Genomic DNA, 17,719 nt, shown 5'->3' with positions numbered 1-17,719 from the left:
ATAGGCTTCCTTAGCCATTAAATACCACTTGTTTCCTTTTCCCCCTGATTTATGCCTCTTCTTTTTGCTTCATTTTTCCAATTTTTGCCCCTTTTCACCATTTTTTGCCACATTTTTCCCATTTAAGCTACCTTTTGCCATTACATAGCAGTTGTTTCCTATTTTTTTGCCCATTTTTGCCACTCTTGACTGCTTTTTGCCCATTTTAGTCAATTTCCACCATGTTTTTTTGCCACTTTCGCCACCTGTAGCTCATATTTTTTGGCACTTCTCACTCATTTTTGCTACTTTCTGACCTTTTTTGCCACCTTTCACTTATTTTTATTGCTACTTCTAGCCATTTTGGCCACTTTCACCACTTAGATTGTGGCTCTTGCAAAGGTAACACTGCCTTCAAGCCTGATAATTGAAATAAAAACCATAAAAATGTTCACGCTTTGGAACTGGAATGTTTATGAAATGTTCTACAGAAATCCAAGAAAAGGAAAATTGACATGAACTCACATGTATGTTTTGTATTACATTTGATAGATTAGGCATCATGGCAACCAATGATCCACTGGAGGATGAAACTGTATTCTAAAGGTTTTTTAGTTATTTACTGACCATGTTGGTTAGATAGATGTCTCATAAAAGTGCGTATCAAATAGGATACAAAAGGGTTTAAAGGGTTAAAGCTGAACAAATAAAGAAGAAAAGCTTTTCTTAAAGAGAAATAAGGCTCTAGGCCAAAGGAAAGCTCTGTCAGGCCATGAGAAGGCGATGCACTTTCTGCAGCTGATGCTGTGACAGGACGAGGCGATGGACTTTCTCCTGACCCTGGACGCAGGGAATAGCAACACGGCCCACATACACTGTTCCTCCTTGCTTCTCTTCCTTTGCCTGCCAACAACACAAGGAGTAAATGTGAAAAAAAACACACCTTAAAACCAGACAATAGTGGTGTTTCATGTTCTGTTTTACCTTAACAAAGGCTGAGGCTGGAAAGGTGGCAAAGTCCGAGGAAGCCCTTCCACCAGGTTGGTACGACACCACATGTTCAGAAACTTCTCCCTGAAACAGACGTGTCACATGTTTGATATCCCACTCAGGTAACCCACACTGCTTAAATTAAAGTTACATTCCTGGCATTGTCACCTTGAGCTTAACCAGGGCGTCACTTAGGTTCTGTAGACGGGCCGTCTGCTCCAGCAGCTGGGCGCTAGCACTCGCTGAAGGAGACGGAAGAAAATAACTTTACTCAGATGAGAACGGAACAAAAGCAAAAACCCTAACAGAGAATAAAGAAAAGAAAGCTCAGGAAGTGTGGAACCTGCGGTCTTCCCGGTGACATCGACCACTTTAACCTCGGCGCTCAGCTTGAGCAGCGTTGCCAGCAGCTGGTCGGTCCTGCGGTAGATGCCAGTGTTCAGTCCTTCTGGTGGCATGGAGCTCTCTTTGGACCGTTGTGGAAGTTTGGGAGGGCAGAGAGGAGGCAGTGAGGCTAGCTGGGCTCTTATCTTCTCAGCCTGTGGGCCAAACACAGTCTTGTTATCAGCCCATTTATTATTTCACTGATTGATTACTTACAAATAAAACAAATCAGAAGATCAATAACAAGGTTGGTTGAGAATGTGGAGAAATGCCTAAAGACCCACCAGGGGCTTGTAGAGTGGCATTCCCCTGGTCCAATGAATACATCATTTACATACCATTATATAATAGGAGAGACCCATAACAGCTGAATATTCAAACATTCATTCAAAGAGTCTAAGCTGACTCTGTGGAGTACAAATCATTCCATTTCAGTGGGTTACGTTAGGGTTAATGCCCTTTGAGGTGTCCAATTACTGAGTAAAAGTCAAGTCCCTGTCCTTCTCTTGCTGCCCTCTTCCTGTTAAAACAACCTTGAACTTTGCTGCTGGGTAAAGTTAGTTAAGGCGCCTGCAGGGCTGCTGGAGCAGGGTGGAATCAGAATGTTCTGGTTAGGCTGGCCTGGGCCCTGACTGACCAGGCGCTGCATGGAATTTAAGGGCATACATACAAAGAAACACCATATTTTATAGTCTTTTAAAACTTTATTAATCAAATGTACTTAAAACAAAAAAAATTGCAGCCAGGTGGACCCATGACATACACACATGGACAAAATAGTTGGTACCCCTCTGTTAATGAAAGAAAAACCCACAATGGTCACAGAAATAACTTGAATCTGACAAAAGTGATAAGAAATAAACATTCAATGAAAGTTAACCAATGAAAATCAGACATTGCTTTTGAACTGTGGTTCAACAGAATTATTTTAAAAAACAAACTCATGAAACAGGCCTGGACAAAAATGATGGTACCCTTAACTTAATATCTTGTTGCACAACCTTTTGAGGCAATCACTGCAATAAAACGATTTCTGTTACTTTCAGTGAGACTTCTGCTCCTCTCAGCAGGTATTTTGGCCCACTCCTCATGAGCAAACTGCTCCAGTTGTCTCAGGTTTGAAGGGTGCCTTCTCCAGACGCCACGTTTCAGCTCCTTCCACAGATGTTCAGTAGGATTTAGATCAGGGCTCATAGAAGGCCACTTCAGAATAGTCCAATGTTTTGCTCTTAGCCATTCTTGGGTGTTTTTAGCTGTGTGTTTTGGGTCATTATCCTGTTGCAAGACCCATGACCTGCAACTGAGACCAAGCTTTCTGACACTGGGCTGCACATTTCTCTCTAGAAAACCTTGATAGTCTTGAAATTTCATTGTACCCTGCACAGATTCAAGACACCCTGTGCCAGATGCAGCAAAGCAGCCCGAGAACATAACAGAGCCTCCTCCATGTTTCACAGTAGGGACAGTGTTCTTTTCTTGGTATGCTTCATTTCTGCGTCTGTGAACATAGAGCTGATGTGCCTTGCCAAAAGGTTCCAGTTTTGTCTCGTCTGTCCATAGGACATACTCCCAGAAGCTTTGTGGCTTGTCAACATGTAGTTTGGCAAATTCCAGTCTGGCTTTTTTATGATTTGTTTTCAACAGTGGTGTCCTCCTTGGTCGTCTCCCATGAAGTCCACTTTGGCTCAAACGAGGACGGATGATGCGATCTGACACTGATGTACCTTGACCTTGGAGTTCACCTTTAACGTCTTTGGAGGTTGTTCTGGGCTCTTTTGTTACCATTCCTATTATCCGTCTCTTTGATTTGCCATCAATTTTCCTCCTGCAGCCACGTCCAGGGAGGTTGGCTACAGTCCCGTGGATCTTAAATTTCTGAATAATATGGTCAACTGTAGTCACAGGAACATCAAGCTGCTTGGAGATGGTCTTATAGCCTTTACCTTTAACATGCTTGTCTATCATTTTCTTTCTAATCTCCTGAGACAACTCTCTCCTTGGCTTCCTCTGGTCCATGTTTAGTGTGGTACACACCATGTCACCAAACAGCACAGTGACTACTTGTCACCCTTTAAATAGGCCGACTGACTGATTACAAGTTTGTAGACACCTGTGATGCTAATTAGAGGACACACCTTGGTTGAACATGTCCCTATGGTCACATTATTTTCAGTCTTTCTAGGGGTACCATCATTTTTGTCCAGGCCTGTTTCATGAGATTGTTTTTTAAAATAATTCTATTGAACCACAGTTCAACAACAATGTCTGATTTTTCATTGGTTAATTTTCATTGAATTTTTATTTCTTATCACTTTTGTCAGATTCAAGTTATTTCTGTGACCATTATGGGTTTTTCTTTCATTAACAGAGGGGTACCAACAATTTTGTCCACGTGTGTAATAACCTTGGGTAAACACTGCCTGTAGTTGCATTAAATAGAAGTAATCCAAACCCTTGTACCTTCAGTCTGTTGTTTTCATTCTTGAGCTGTTTAATGCCCATTCTCTGAGCCTCGATCTGCTGCCTGAGGAGAGGAGAGTCCACCACCTGTAATGATCCTGCCAAGGATGAAGGTAGACCTGATGGAAAGAGACAAGGATAATGATATTTACTAGGGCAGCCATCATTTCCTTTGTCTTTTTCCCCAGAGATGTGGGATAAGATTCTAAAACTACATAAATCTGATTGGTGTCATGTGAAAGGTGTTGGAACTTTGACCAATCATAGTCAAACGACTGTTTTATATAGCCTTTCTCATATTAGCTGACGTCCCTCCAATAACAAACAAAAGAGTTTTATTCACCTCCTGCAGATCCCTGAACGATGGAGGAGATTCCAGAGGCCGCTGGGCCTCTTAGGCCCTCTATGGTCATCTTAGACTGGTTGTTGATGCGTTGTTTGAGCTCTGCCTTCTCTGCCTCCAGCTGGTCAATATCTGCCTGTAGAGCATCCATCGTTTCCTCAAACTCCCTTCAAAGAGAAAGCACGGTGCTCCATTATGAGGAAAGAGAAACCAAAAAGGCCAGTACAATAAGAAGGAGATGGCATTTAGCTTAGCTGAGCTCCTTTCTTTCTTACTTTTCCTTCTTCTTCAGCAGGGCAAGGTTCTCATCCAGTTTGGTCTGAATCTTTTCAACTCGTTCATCTGCATCTCTGGTGGACGTGTCCAGCTTCTTCTCCAGCAGACTCAGCCGTACGTTGGCTTCACTCAGTTCCTCACCCTGGGCCAGAGGGACAACATCGGCTCTGTTTACAATTCTTACTTTCAAAAATGGTACAAAAAACTTCACTTTCCCCAGAAAGGATGAATTGTATAACAAGAGTGTGTTACCTTAATTTTGAGAGACCTCTTTATCTCCTTGATAACAGTCTCTCTATCTTCCAGTTTCACTCCTAGACCCTCGGCATCAGTCATCTCTGCCCTGACCATGGATGCTCTGATCTCCACTGGAGGAGTCTGGGAACATGAAGGAAGAGGCAACCATAACCAGAGGATACGTCTGTGTGAATGTGAATCATCATCGTAGAACAGACACATTAAAAACTCACCTGGCCCTGTGGTCTGTCAGCATCGTACTCTCCTTCCTGCATGGCCGTGGCCGTCTTGTTCATGGTGGTGATGACAGACTTGCAAGACTGGTGCAGACAGTCTAGACCATTCACACCATGAGAGCCATACACCTTGGATAGAAAAGTCCAGATTTAGTCAGCTCATTAGCTTTGTGGCTGTCTAAAAACTACTTGTGATTAGTTCTCCTAAAACAAAACCCCATAAAGAAAAAACAGGTACAGTGCTTAAAAATAAAAGTTCAAGCTTGATGTAACAGTGCTTAGAAATGCCTTTTCTTGCTTATTTTTGTTCCAGCTTTGTGTCATATAACAATCCAGTCTAATATAATGTATGTATGGTATAACTGACCCAGTCTTTAACTACCTGCTCCACAGCCTTGCAGGCTATGTCTTCCAGCTTCAGAGCGTTGAGCCCCTCCTGTTCTGCCAGTGGAGCAACCATCGGAGCGCCGGCTGCAGCGACCTCCTGCAGCACAGCCACCACTCTGGTCTGCTGGCGTCTACATTCTGTCAGCGCCTCCGACACCTCCAAGAGGGGACAAAATATATCAGTATGGCATGTGAATTAACATAAACCTCTCTGTACACATTAGTGTGAATCATTCATGTCAGAAACATCATTGTTCTTTCAAGCTGCACTCATTAAACTGCACTGAGCTTTTGTTTTTACCACCTGCAACTTGTTTGCCAACTTCCTGACCCAGGGGTGTCAAACTCAACCACAGCAGGGGCCGGATTCTGGACTTAGGTCTAACCTGAGAGTCTACTAGGGCCAACACAACCTTAAAGTGTCAACCTCATCTTCACCAGTAAAAAATATGAAAAAAAAACAACAGCAGTGATGATAAATCACCTGGAAATTCAAAACAGCAAAGACGATAAGTTTAAAGGTTTAAAATCTGAGATAAGAAGTCCAACATTTTTAGTTCAAAAGGTCAGAACACGATATCAAAAATAGAAAAATATTTTTTAAAAAGCAAATATATGAGTAGAAAATTGAAGTTATTAGTTTGAAAGGTAAAAATATGACTTAAAATTTTAAATCATTAGTTTTAAGAGTCAAAATATGACATAAAACTTTAAATTGTGAGTCTCACAGGTCACAATACAGGATTAAAAAGCAAAAGGTAGGGGTTGAAATCTCAAAATTTGAGCTAGAATTCAAAATAATGACTTAAAACTTAAAAAATATGACTTAAATTTAAAATTGTGAGTCTATAATATCAAAAATGATATAATAAATAAAAATTATGAATTGTAAATGTCATAATAAGGGATTAAAAAGCCAAAGTTAGGGGTTATAAATGTCAAAATATGATACAAAATTTAAAATAATGGGCGGAAAATGTAAGAATATGACTTAAAATTTAAAATTGTGAATCTTAAAGATGAAAATATGACATATAAAGTCCAAATTATGAGTAGAAAAGGTCAAAATATGAAATTAAAAGACAAATTCTTAAGTTAGAGTCATAGTCTAGAGATGCAAAATTGAAAATATGAAATAAAAACATAAATTAATTTCTTTCCCCACATTCCTGACTTTTTATCTATTTTTTCTTACTCTTTACTTTTTCAGAATTTTATGGCTCAACAAGAAAATTTTAAATCATCAAGGTTAAGTTCACATTTTTATACTGGAGTAAATCTGCAGACCTCATACTGGTGGGCCAGTTAGAATCCAAATATGATATGATCCTGCGGACCGGATAGAACGGGCCGGATTTGGCCCCCGGGCCTTGAGTTTGACACCGCTTTCCTAACCAGTAATTCTTCTTCTTTTCTGTACCTGTGGTCCAAACTTCAGAGCTGTGGGTCCTCCAGCTACATCCATGCCAGGCATGCGGCGGCGGATCTTTTTGCAGAACTGTTTGATGTCAGAACAGGAAGTGTCCAGGTCTTTTAGAAGAACACTGAGGCCGGCGCTTTCCTGATCTGCCGCCAGGAATGATCGCAGACGTGCTACCTCCACTCCGATGCAGTCCAGGGCGCTCTGGGTAAACTGAATGGAAAGTTTTACAACAATTTAAAAACCTTTCTGCTACATTTTGAATAATGTTTCATATTTTCTCATAGGTACAATATTTATCCTCTAATTAAGACGTATGTTTATTACAGGGAGGGTTCAATGTCTTTTTTATTAAACAGCTGGTATTTTTACCTTTGTTACAACATAAAAGGCAACAAGAATGAAAAATTCATTGTTGGAGGTAGGGCTGAACGATTTGTGAAAATAATCTAATTGCGATTTTTTCCTCCAATATTGTGATTTAATATGCAATCTCATGTGTTGTTCAATAAACATAAGCAAGAAATCATTTTAAATTATAACAAGCACAATATTAGATAAATAAAGCTAGAATATCTTATTGCAAGTTTGGCTCGTATAGCAAATTTGATATCAATCGCTGTATTAAAGGTTCGATCATTTCTTATATAATTCTTATTTTGATGAAGAAAAACAAATACATGAGCGAGAAAAGTAGGAATTTTTTAAAATGAAAAACAAAGAAAGACCTTTGAATGTTTGCGTATTGTCTAGACCAGGGGTTCTCAACCTTTTCAGCCCGCGACCCCCAAAATAAAGGGGTAAGAGACCGGGGACCCCCACTGTGCCTGTAGGTGGTTGAACACAGCCATGAACATTCAAGAATAGTCATGTGGAGACAAGGCTGCCCATGAGGGGGAGCTCTCTGGGACCCATTCAAACTTAGGGCCCATGTTTAAGTTAAGCTGTGATATCCATACATTTATCCTGAATAATAACCATTCTTACCAAAGCAACAAATATCCCAAATATCTTTGTTACTCATTTGTGCCTTAGTATCTTATTCTTAAAAATGTAAACCCATTTTCTTCAAACAGAATTACAGTGGGTTAAAAGTGCTAAAATGGGTAAAAAAATTGCAAGAATTGGTGGAAAAAGTGGGGAAATGGGACTTAAAAGGTAACGGAAATGGGTTAGAGGTGGCAAAAATAAGAAAAGTATGGCAATAATGGGTTAAAGTGGTAAAAACAGGTGGCAATTTTGGTGAAATGGGGTTTAAAAGTGGAAAAAGTAGTTGGAACTGGCAAAAATGGGTAGAGACAGAAACATGAGCAAAACTGGGCAGAAATTGCTTAAACTGGCAAAAATGGGCATCACAAATAGTAAAATGTGGTTAAAATTGGAAAAAAATGGGGAATTAAAAGTGGTAAAAAGGGGCTAATAGTGCTAATAATGGGCCAACAGAAGCAACAATGGGAAAAATTGACAAAAGGGTGTAAACAATGTACTAAAATGTGTTAAAATTGGTGTGAAAAAAGTGATGAAAACTGGTTAAAATCAGGTAAAATTGGAATACAGTGGCAAAAGAGGGTAAGAAGTGGCAAAAAGGGCTCCAAATTGTGCAAAAATTGATGAAAGTTGTCAGTGATAGTGGCAAAATTGTGAAGGGAAAGTGGTTAAAAAGTGGCACAAATAGATATTTTCAATATTAAAACCCCATAACAGTTTGACATGCTTTTCAGCTCCCAAAAGAGGGAACAGTTATTTAGGATGCTCGCATCAAAGCTACTGATCAAATGTTTTTATTTTATGTTTAACTAATATCATGCTTAAACTTTCATTAAAATGGCTGAAATATAGTTTGACATAATTTAAGAAATATTCTCTATTCTCTATGCATCTGGTGACCCCCTCTCAGTCCCAACGTTGAGAACCACTGGTCTAGACAATAAACAAAGAAAAGGTATAATATTGAACTGTTACTGACACATTTCAAGTTTATTACATATTGCACTCTGTGATTTGAAAATTGCATCATGCCATATTGTGATTAAATCTCATTTTCGATTAATTTCCCAGCCCTAGATGGAGGTAAAAAGTCACAATGTTTCTAACAGAAAACAATACAAAAGAAAAATGAAATACCTTTATGTGGTCGGCCAGCTGTATGGTGCAGTCTTCAGGGTGATCTGCCAGATGAACACTGTACAGTTGCTGACAAAACAGTGAAAACGTGTAGATATGGAGTTAATACTATTGTATTTGGTTACAGTTCTTTAAATATTCAACTGGCTACGTGACCCTCTAAAGTCATGATATAATAGCTAGGGCAGAAAGTCTGGAGATAACAAGAGTGAGGTAAATTTAAAACATCCAAATAAAAAATCCAGCATTTCTCAGGTTAAAGTTCAATACTTTTGTCACTCATTTCTGAAAGTGAAACCCATATATTACATAGACTCATTACACATAGAGTGAAATATTTTAAGCCTTTATTTCTTGAAATGTGGATGATTATGGCTTACAAATAACGAAAACCCAAAATTCAATGTCTCCGAAAATTAGAATATTACATAAATTCAACAATTCTAATTTTCTAGATGTGCCTGTATTTCTAGAATGATTTGCACAGCCTTTTCACCAGCATTGGTTAGAGCCTTTTCATTCTGAGTTTGACTGATGTGAACATGTGAACAGCGTTCCTCTGCTACCTGATAGTACTTGATGGCCTTAGTGAGAGGCTCAACCTGGATGGTCTCATCTAGTTGGTCTTTATGCAGCAGGCCGATGAAATGATCCAGAGAACGCTCATGAAAGCTCATTTCAGAGTAGAGCGTACCCATGCGTTTGAAAACGTCCACACTGCAGTTATTCAGAGCCCTGGAACGAGAACAGAGAGAGGGAAGAGGACTTAGTCTCTGAATAGTGTTTACAGCATCACAGCAGCAGCAAAGACACAAACAATCAACAACAAACAGTATTTCCTTTCCAGAGTGAATCATCAGTGATGGTCTGCAGGACTTACTGCTCATATTTGTGGAGAGTGGCCTGGAGCAAGTTCAGAGAGTAGACCAATCCTGAGGCAAAGCTGCGCTGCTCCCCAGGAGGCCCTCTGAGCCCAGATCCATGGACCAGGTTACCGTTCAGGTCAAACTTCTCCTGGGCCTGTTTACTGATGAGCTCAGCCTAACAGTTAACAACACAGACACACAAATGTGTTTACAGAGTTCAGAATAAGACACTGGAGCGTTCAGACTGACAGTTAACAACACAGACACACAAATGTGTTTACAGACTTCAGAATAAGACGCTGGAGCGTTCAGACTGACAGTTAACAACACAGACACACAAATGTGTTTACAGACTTCAGAATAAGACACTGGAGCGTTCAGACTGACAGTTAACAACACAGACACACAAATGTGTTTACAGACTTCAGAATAAGACACTGGAGCGTTCACAATCATGCTTTCCTTTTGCCTCTCACACTAGCAGCTTTTTACCTTACAGATGAGCCTGGGGATGAGCAGGAGGACCAGAATACAGTCGTGATCTCCGCCATGACGAAGGAAGGAGTCTGGCATGAAGGAGGTGAGCAGGGACACGTGTCTGTTTGACTGAGCCACTTCCATTTTTCTGAGCTCCATCTCAATGGCCTGGCAGCACAGATCACAAGTAAGTATTATTAAAACTGGTGCATTTTAGTGTGTTAGTTAACCCAGGGGTTCCCAACCTTTTCAGCCCACCACCCCCAGAGACCAGAGACCCCATAAGGTACCTGAAGGTGGTTGAACACAGTATGGACAATTAACCCTTAGGTATACCCAGGCACATTTCTCATATCCTGTTCTGTAATTCTTGACCTAATTTGTGTTCTGTTGATGCGGCTGGCATAAAACTGCACAAAGACGTGTAATTTTTTGCTCATTTTTAATTTTTCAAGCCAAATCATTACGTTGACCTGTTTGGTATTAGGCAAAGGAAAAATACTCTGGTAGGCGTCCCTTGGGGACAAACTGGCCCATTTTAACCCATTATAATTGCTTATTTTCACTGCAAATTTGCAATACCATGTGTCACTATTACAGCCATTATGTGTGATGCAGGTTTGAAGGGGGACCTTAGACTTGCAATATTTACTATTAAACACGAGATGGCGCCAGTATCCTTTTTGGGCCAAGCGTGTATCCATAGGGCACTGAAAAGGCATTATAACAAGAGGGTTTTAAATAGCTCTGTGAAATAAAGGCATAAAAAAATGAAATAAAAATGTCTGTGGGTGTTGATAGGAATATAAACTTGGGTTGTGCATGTAAGTAATGAGAAACTGCATCTCTGGAGTGCCACTTCAATGTGCTTTGTTGGGGATACACTGCACGTCTATTTTCAGCGCTGGCGCTGCCAAACCACGTCCACACCCATCAATCAGAAAGCTCCAAACAGGAAGTCAAAAGTTTAGAGTATCTAGTTCAAAATACAACACAATGCACAGACTCTCAATCATAAATCATCACTATATCAGTAGTATGTCTCATCCTGCAGTAGAGCATGTCAGAGGTCAGTGGGTCACAGAGCTACAACGGCGCCATTGATGAGGAAACGTTAACTATTTTTTGTTTCACTCCAAAAAGGTCAAAAAACCCGCTGCTGACATACTATTGTCATGTGAACACGCAGATCTCTGGTGATTTCTGTCCTGTGATCAGGGCTGCACGCCACAGCACAGCGCTCTAGACACGCCCACAGTGGACGAGGTCGCTCCCCTTCAGCTGGAGCAAAACTGTGGCGCTGCTGATGTTGGTGGCGATTGATGACAAATGACCATCTTTGATAATAATTACAAAAACATTTTTTATATGGAAAATATGTCATTTTGCTGAATTGAAAGTTGCATACACTGGCATTTAAAGGGTTAAAAACACTTAAAATCATGGAAATGACCAAAAATTTGCTATGTCATGATCAGAGCTGGAGGTGATAACTAAAAAAAAAAAATTTTTTTTAAATATTACAAATTATTGGATTTTAGCATTTAAAGTACGTGCAGAAAATGTCCCCTTGGGATTTATGTGTGTAGTTGTTTAAAGGGATGCCAAAGGGTTAAGAACAGTCAACTCCAGATGAGGCTGCCCAAACAGGAGAGCTCTCTGGGGCCCAGCCAAACTGGGGGCCCAAGAAAAACAGCTTTCTCACAAGTGTAAATCCCTTTTGTTCAAACAAGAATTAAAATTGGTTAAACTAGCAAAAATGGGGATATGAGATAGCGAAATGTGGTTAAAATGGGATATATTGGGTGTATAAAGTGGTAAAAAGGGGTTAAAAGTGGCAATAATGGGCCAACAGGGCAATAGTAGGCCTACATGGCAAGCCTTAGCTTAGAAGTATAAAAAACAGGAAAAAAGTGGTGGAAGGGGTTTAAAAAGGACAAAAATAGGTGTTAAATGGTGTTAAAACTGTTCAGTGTGAGACCCCAGGTTGAGAACCACTGAGTTAACCTGACATAAAAAGCAAAGGACAGGTTCCTACCTTGGCATAAGCCTTGGTCTCTGCAAACTTAATCTTGAAGTCGAAGAAGTCAGCAGGAGGTTGTTGAACCTGTTCAGCATTGGCGTTCTGCTGGCTGGTCAACTCTCTATTGGCCTCCTAACAAAAAGACACGTTCGGTGTATACAAAGCTCTGTGTCCTTTAGAACCATGCAGCCCTCTCCTTTACCCACCTGTAACCGCGTAGTGAGGTCCCTGTACTTGTTGATGGTCTGCTGATAGTCAGCCACAGTCTCCTGGGCAGCCTCGACCCTTTTCTCGGCCTCTCTGGCCTTTGCTGAACACAGGTCCAACTGCTCCCTCAGCTCCATCTCTGTTTCCCGGGCGTTCTCCCCAAGTTCATCATTCATCTCATTTATGGCCTCCTACAATCAGAGGCTTCAGTCAGTCTTTATATTCAGTTACGTTAATAAAGTTTTGAATAAATTAATGAGAAATGAAATGTCAGTGGTGAATAAGAAATCATGAAAGCAGATGTACACACCAGATCAGTCACGGTTTCTCTCAGCTCTCTCACTTTCTCCTCTAAATCAAGGTTCCTCTCCGTTAGGGTCTCCACCATTTCCTCAGACCCCAGAGCAGCATCCACCTGGTTTAAGAACCAACAGAGATTATGCTCTTCAGTGCCCATTCTTAGTGCTGGAGCTGAACGGTCTAGACTCAGGGAGCATCTTTACCTGCTCCTTCAGCTCATCTATAGTGGACTCGGCCTGCTTGAGCTCTTCCTGTAGTTTTTCCTTTTGGGACCTCAGAGTCTCCAACTCTGAGTTCTTCTTCTCCATCTGTTTCTGCAGCTTCACATGTTCCTGCTTCTCTGAAGAAGAAAGGTCACGCATCCTGAGGGATTGTCAGAAATGTAATTTTAACAGTGGGCAGACCGATACGATGGCATCCAAAACTAATGGAATCAGTTCTCGAGGATCATTTCTGAATCAAAGGGAGGTTTTTAGAGATAAACTGACCGAACCAGTGCCTCCTTCAGTCTTCCATTCTGCTCCTCAAGCTGTTTGACATGGTAACTTGAGGCAGCTCCATCAGAGCCTGAGAGACAGAAGAACAACACCACAAAGAGTGGAGGGAAAAGTGCAGAAAACAAAGAAGAGTCAAGGAAAATAGGAGTAAGCAGACATAATTAAAGAAGACGCTGGAAGGGTGCAAACCTTTTTCAGAAATCTCATGTCTTAAGATCTCCAGGTCCATGGAAAGCTCCTCCACTTTCTCCTTTAAGGTGTCCACCTCCACTTGCAGTGACTCTGCACGCTCCTCTGCCATCTCTTTGTCCAGTGTTGCCATCTCGATGGCGTCTGCCGTATCAGACATCTCTTCCATGTAGCGGTCCTTGGCCTCGAGAGCTTCACGGGCTTCCTACAGGACAGTACCAAAGACCACTGACTGTTCTGATGACTATGGGGTAGCTCCACTGGTTCTTACAAGCTTAAAGGGGTACACTTCTGTATCTACACTCTAATAAACCTGCCTGGGAGGCTACAGAAGAGTATGAGTCTGTCTGAATAGTCCTCTTTGGTTAGGAAGGTTCCTAACTGAGGGAAAGGCCCAGAGGTATTTCAGTGCCAGCCGTAAGAGCTGTTTGAATTCTCTAAGATCTAAGGAAAGGAGCTTCATTGCTTCCTTTATTGTCTCCTTTAGCAGAGGAAACACTGGATCATCCTTCAGCAGAGGACAGGAGAAGGTTTTACCCACAATTCCTTAGATCAACCTCGTTTAAGTTCAGGCACCACTCGACTGTTCATAAAACAAGTGATCATGACTGTAGTCAATTTAAAGTCATCTCGTCTCAATTACATCTCATTTTCATTCAACAAAACTTCAATAAATACGAGGAGTTGAGGGTGAGCATGTATTCTAGACCAGTGGCTCGTGTCTAAGAAAAGCGAAGCAAATCTCTCATAGACAGTGTTTGGGAAAGGGCAGAGCCTTTGAAAAAAAACTCTGAGGGTGATTGGATGAACGTTCTGTCTGTGACATCTCTACGGGCCAATCAGAGCAAGAAATACAAACCATGGTGACTGTAGACATGTCAGTACATGACTTTTGCTGTTTTTGAAAACAACTCACTGCTGTTCTTTGTTCTTCTTTTAACTAAGAAATGTCATCACGTTCTGATAAAACTGGCGCTTTAGCAGCATCCACGCTAATCTCTTCTGCCATAATTGCACCTGCTGCATTTTAGATAACAGGGACAGATCTCACTGGTAATGCCTAAATATTTTCTGCGTTTGTAAAGAAAATCCAAAAACAATAAAACATTAAATAAGTCCATGCATTTATCTTTTGTTGGTTCATGTGAACATCCGGCCCCCAGAGTCTGTCCAGACTGAGGCTACGTTCACACTGCAGGCCTTAAAGCTCAATTCTGATCTCAGATCTGATTTTTCTTGTTTGCCTGTTCTGCAGTCAACTTCCAAAAGATCAGACACATCTGATTTAGAACCACATACAAAAGTGGCCTGAATCTGATTCAAAAAGGTCAGATTCAGTGTGACTTGCTCTGTTCACACTGTCAGAAAAAACTCAGATTCAGCTCACTTTCAACTGCAGTGTGAACGCAGCCTAAACCTGGCCCATGTGCAAACGCGCCTGATGACCCCTGCTCTACACCAAACAACACGGGGAATGCATGAGTGAGAGATGTGCATTTTGTAGTCCATCAATGTTAAGCTGTAGTTTTTAAACAGTAAACCTTGTCCTATCTGTATCCTCTAACCCTGTGGTGTTTTTCATCGAGGTTCAGGATTAGTCGATAGGAAAGGACCGTGGAAGTCATTTTTTTGGCTTTTTAAACCAAGAATGTCTCCCAGATATTCGGTTTCATGCACATCGCATATTTTCCAACCATGGTTTGTAATCCTTTATTGCTTCCTCCTTAAAGATTTTGGTTGTTTTAAAGCTGATTTGACGCATGTTAAAGGTTCCACAGATTTTTACATGACAAAACTGTGGTGTTTTAACTGCTGTACCTTCTTGGCCTCCTTGAGCTGCTTCTGCAGTTCGGCCTGCTGCTCTTGCATTTTGTTCTTCCACTCCTGAAGCTGCTCCAACTGGATTTTATTTTTCTCAAGATCCTTTAGCTTGGCTTTGTCGTCCGTTCGCTTCATCTTGAGTGTTTCTAATTTCTCCTCTAGGTCCTTGACCTGAGCCCGCAGTGAGTCCTCCTCCTTAGAAAGTAAAGGAAAGAAGAAGGTTCATGTCAACGCACTGCATGTGGATAACAAAGAGCTTTAACTCCTCATCATGGGCCCTTTATACCTAAGGGCTATAAATACATTACAAAAACACCAAAATCCCAGCACCAAAAGAATTACATAAAAGATTTAACTGTGAAAATGATTTCTTAAAGGGAGGAAAAGCCACCGTTGTAGGAGGTCTTTAATATTTCATAGTTTCATCATGAATCATAACCACATTTTTACTGAGAACGACATAAATACTTATTGAGAAAGATTAGAGAAGGAGAACTTTATCACTGTGAGGTTATGAGTTTGTTAGTAAACCCATGCAATATATTATCAGCATGCATGCAGCCTTAAACTATACCTGCTTAGAAATGGCAGGTTCCACCTGGTAAAAGAGTACATCAAACAAACTCGGTAAATGACCAGGAAGACAGAAACGGACATCTCTGTACTGACTGGAGAGGAATTCCATTTTTAAAAATACTATATTTTTTAAATACTGTCTAGTAGAATTACTCTTTGAACACCCGTGACCCACCTTGCTTGGGGTTGCCGGGGCCTGAGCTGCCACCGCGGCAGGTGTCCCGCTTGGCTGAGGCATCACAGGAGCCCCCAGAGCACCCTTGTGCTCAGCCTCACTCACGTCACCAGACAGAGAGGACGGCAGGCTCTCCCGAGAGGCCTGTTGACAGATACAGACACGTGGGAGAGAGAAGAATCAACGCAGGAGAGAGGGGAAAATACAGTCAAAAAACAATCAAATAATGGAAACCAAAGGGCACCAGTTTAGCTCCACTGGGAGAGCCGGTGCCAAGCTACAGCCCATTATCTACTGCTCTCAGGATCCAGTCCAGCTCCTGGTGATGTTCTGTGCATATCCTCCCCCACGCCCTCTCCCTAGATTTCCCATCCCTCCACAGCAGCACGATAAAATCAAAACAGCCCAGAAAATAATCTTTAGAGGAGTAAAATAACAGAATGATAGGTTTTTGTCCAAAGAGGAACGTGCAGCTTAGATGAACCCAGTAGAACAGTGAACACCTTTAATGTGCTGTACTCAGGTTATGATCTAAGACGAGCCTCATTCACCAACATCTCCAAAGCTTTTCTGAAGTTTATCCTCAAGAAAGTTGCTAAGAAAAGCCGACATCAGATTTAAGAAACATTTTCAACCTGCTTCATTGTTTGCACCAGTGTTGTTGAACTGATTAATGCCATGAGGTCTCAGCTGGAAGCTTGTATTAAAAATGCTCCTCTCAAAGGTGTGCAACAGCGCCCTCGGTTGTTTTTGTTTTAATAAATGGTGAACAGATTTGAGTAGCGCTTTTCTAGTGCTCTGCTTTAACACAGCAGGTCAATGTTACCCTCTTATGACCTTTCACCTCTCATACACTGATGGAATCCACCAGTATTGCATGCATACACATTCACACACGTAGCAGTGGAGCACACTGGGACACATCAACATGTAACCATGAAAGCTGCAGATCAAACACAAGACCTTTGTGTTTGGAGATGACTGACTCTACCTCCTGATCCTCAGGTAACCCTCCACAGCTGTTCTTAGATATGAACTAAACACAGGTGTGAATGACTGACTCTACCTCCTGATCCTCAGGTAACCCTCCTCAGCTGTTCTTAGATATGAACTAAACACAGAAGAAACTATGTGACTGACACTCTCTTCCTAAAAACTGCATAAGTGGGTTTAAAGGGAAAAAACTCTGAAGAACACTTGGTGAATGAGGCCCACTGATCTTCTCGACTTCATGCATCTTTCAAAACCGAATATCTCCCCTTATGTGTTCCTCAACAGCAGGTATGTCAAACTTAACGGAAGTTATGAAGGTAACTACGGTTCTGTGAATTCCTCCCTGACTGCCAGTAGCAGTAAACAAAGTGGATGTGTCTCCTTCTGTCCACTGTAGCAAACAGCTGCTACAAGGGCCTGAAGCTTTGTGTAGCCTCAATGTATAAGCGCAGTGCCCGGATGGGACACAGCAAGTTGGCCTTCTCCTCCAGCTCTGACCTAAATGGAGGAGTTCTGTGGTCTGATTAATATGACTAGGGGACAAAACCTTTGGCAGAAAGGAGATGTTTGGCCACAGTGTCACGCCAGAGTAGCATGCTTTCCACTAAAGGCATGTGGGACTAATGGAGAGAGCGTGAAGTTCACTTACACGATTGGCTGTCGTAATTGCCAAGAGAAGAGCAGTCTTAAATGACAAGTTCTTCAGGGCTTAAAGGGTGCCCTGCCTTAGACCTGCAGGACCAGAGGCAGGTCCCACGC

General features: G+C 41.4%; 1 protein-coding gene across 5 annotated transcripts in view; it reads right to left on the bottom strand.

Annotated features, from left to right (window-relative positions):
- Positions 1-435: 435 nt before the first annotated feature.
- Positions 436-17,719, bottom strand: part of LOC121504424 (dynactin subunit 1-like) — a 30,990-nt gene continuing 13,706 nt past the window's right edge. For 4 of the 5 annotated variants that reach the window (XM_041779161.1, XM_041779164.1, XM_041779166.1 and 1 more), the window contains 24 exons: positions 15,968-16,111; positions 15,791-15,814; positions 15,214-15,411; positions 13,396-13,600; positions 13,198-13,276; positions 12,913-13,072; positions 12,720-12,824; positions 12,409-12,600; positions 12,218-12,334; positions 10,195-10,347; positions 9,717-9,877; positions 9,403-9,571; positions 8,837-8,905; positions 6,713-6,925; positions 5,288-5,449; positions 4,903-5,034; positions 4,685-4,810; positions 4,432-4,574; positions 4,157-4,323; positions 3,814-3,932; positions 1,313-1,508; positions 1,138-1,211; positions 964-1,053; positions 436-882 (listed from right to left, as the gene is read on the bottom strand). In XM_041779161.1, the coding sequence (XP_041635095.1) occupies positions 745-882; positions 964-1,053; positions 1,138-1,211; positions 1,313-1,508; positions 3,814-3,932; positions 4,157-4,323; positions 4,432-4,574; positions 4,685-4,810; positions 4,903-5,034; positions 5,288-5,449; positions 6,713-6,925; positions 8,837-8,905; positions 9,403-9,571; positions 9,717-9,877; positions 10,195-10,347; positions 12,218-12,334; positions 12,409-12,600; positions 12,720-12,824; positions 12,913-13,072; positions 13,198-13,276; positions 13,396-13,600; positions 15,214-15,411; positions 15,791-15,814; positions 15,968-16,111 (3,336 nt within the window). In that variant the 3' untranslated portion in view covers positions 436-744. The remainder of the gene's footprint in view (positions 883-963; positions 1,054-1,137; positions 1,212-1,312; positions 1,509-3,813; positions 3,933-4,156; positions 4,324-4,431; positions 4,575-4,684; positions 4,811-4,902; positions 5,035-5,287; positions 5,450-6,712; positions 6,926-8,836; positions 8,906-9,402; positions 9,572-9,716; positions 9,878-10,194; positions 10,348-12,217; positions 12,335-12,408; positions 12,601-12,719; positions 12,825-12,912; positions 13,073-13,197; positions 13,277-13,395; positions 13,601-15,213; positions 15,412-15,790; positions 15,815-15,967; positions 16,112-17,719) is intronic. The other variant, XM_041779163.1, reaches the window with a different exon arrangement.

The sequence above is a fragment of the Cheilinus undulatus genome, linkage group 22 (assembly GCF_018320785.1).
Source record: "Cheilinus undulatus linkage group 22, ASM1832078v1, whole genome shotgun sequence".
Lineage (NCBI taxonomy): Eukaryota > Metazoa > Chordata > Actinopteri > Labriformes > Labridae > Cheilinus > Cheilinus undulatus.
This window is presented reverse-complemented; position numbering and strand designations above follow the sequence as displayed.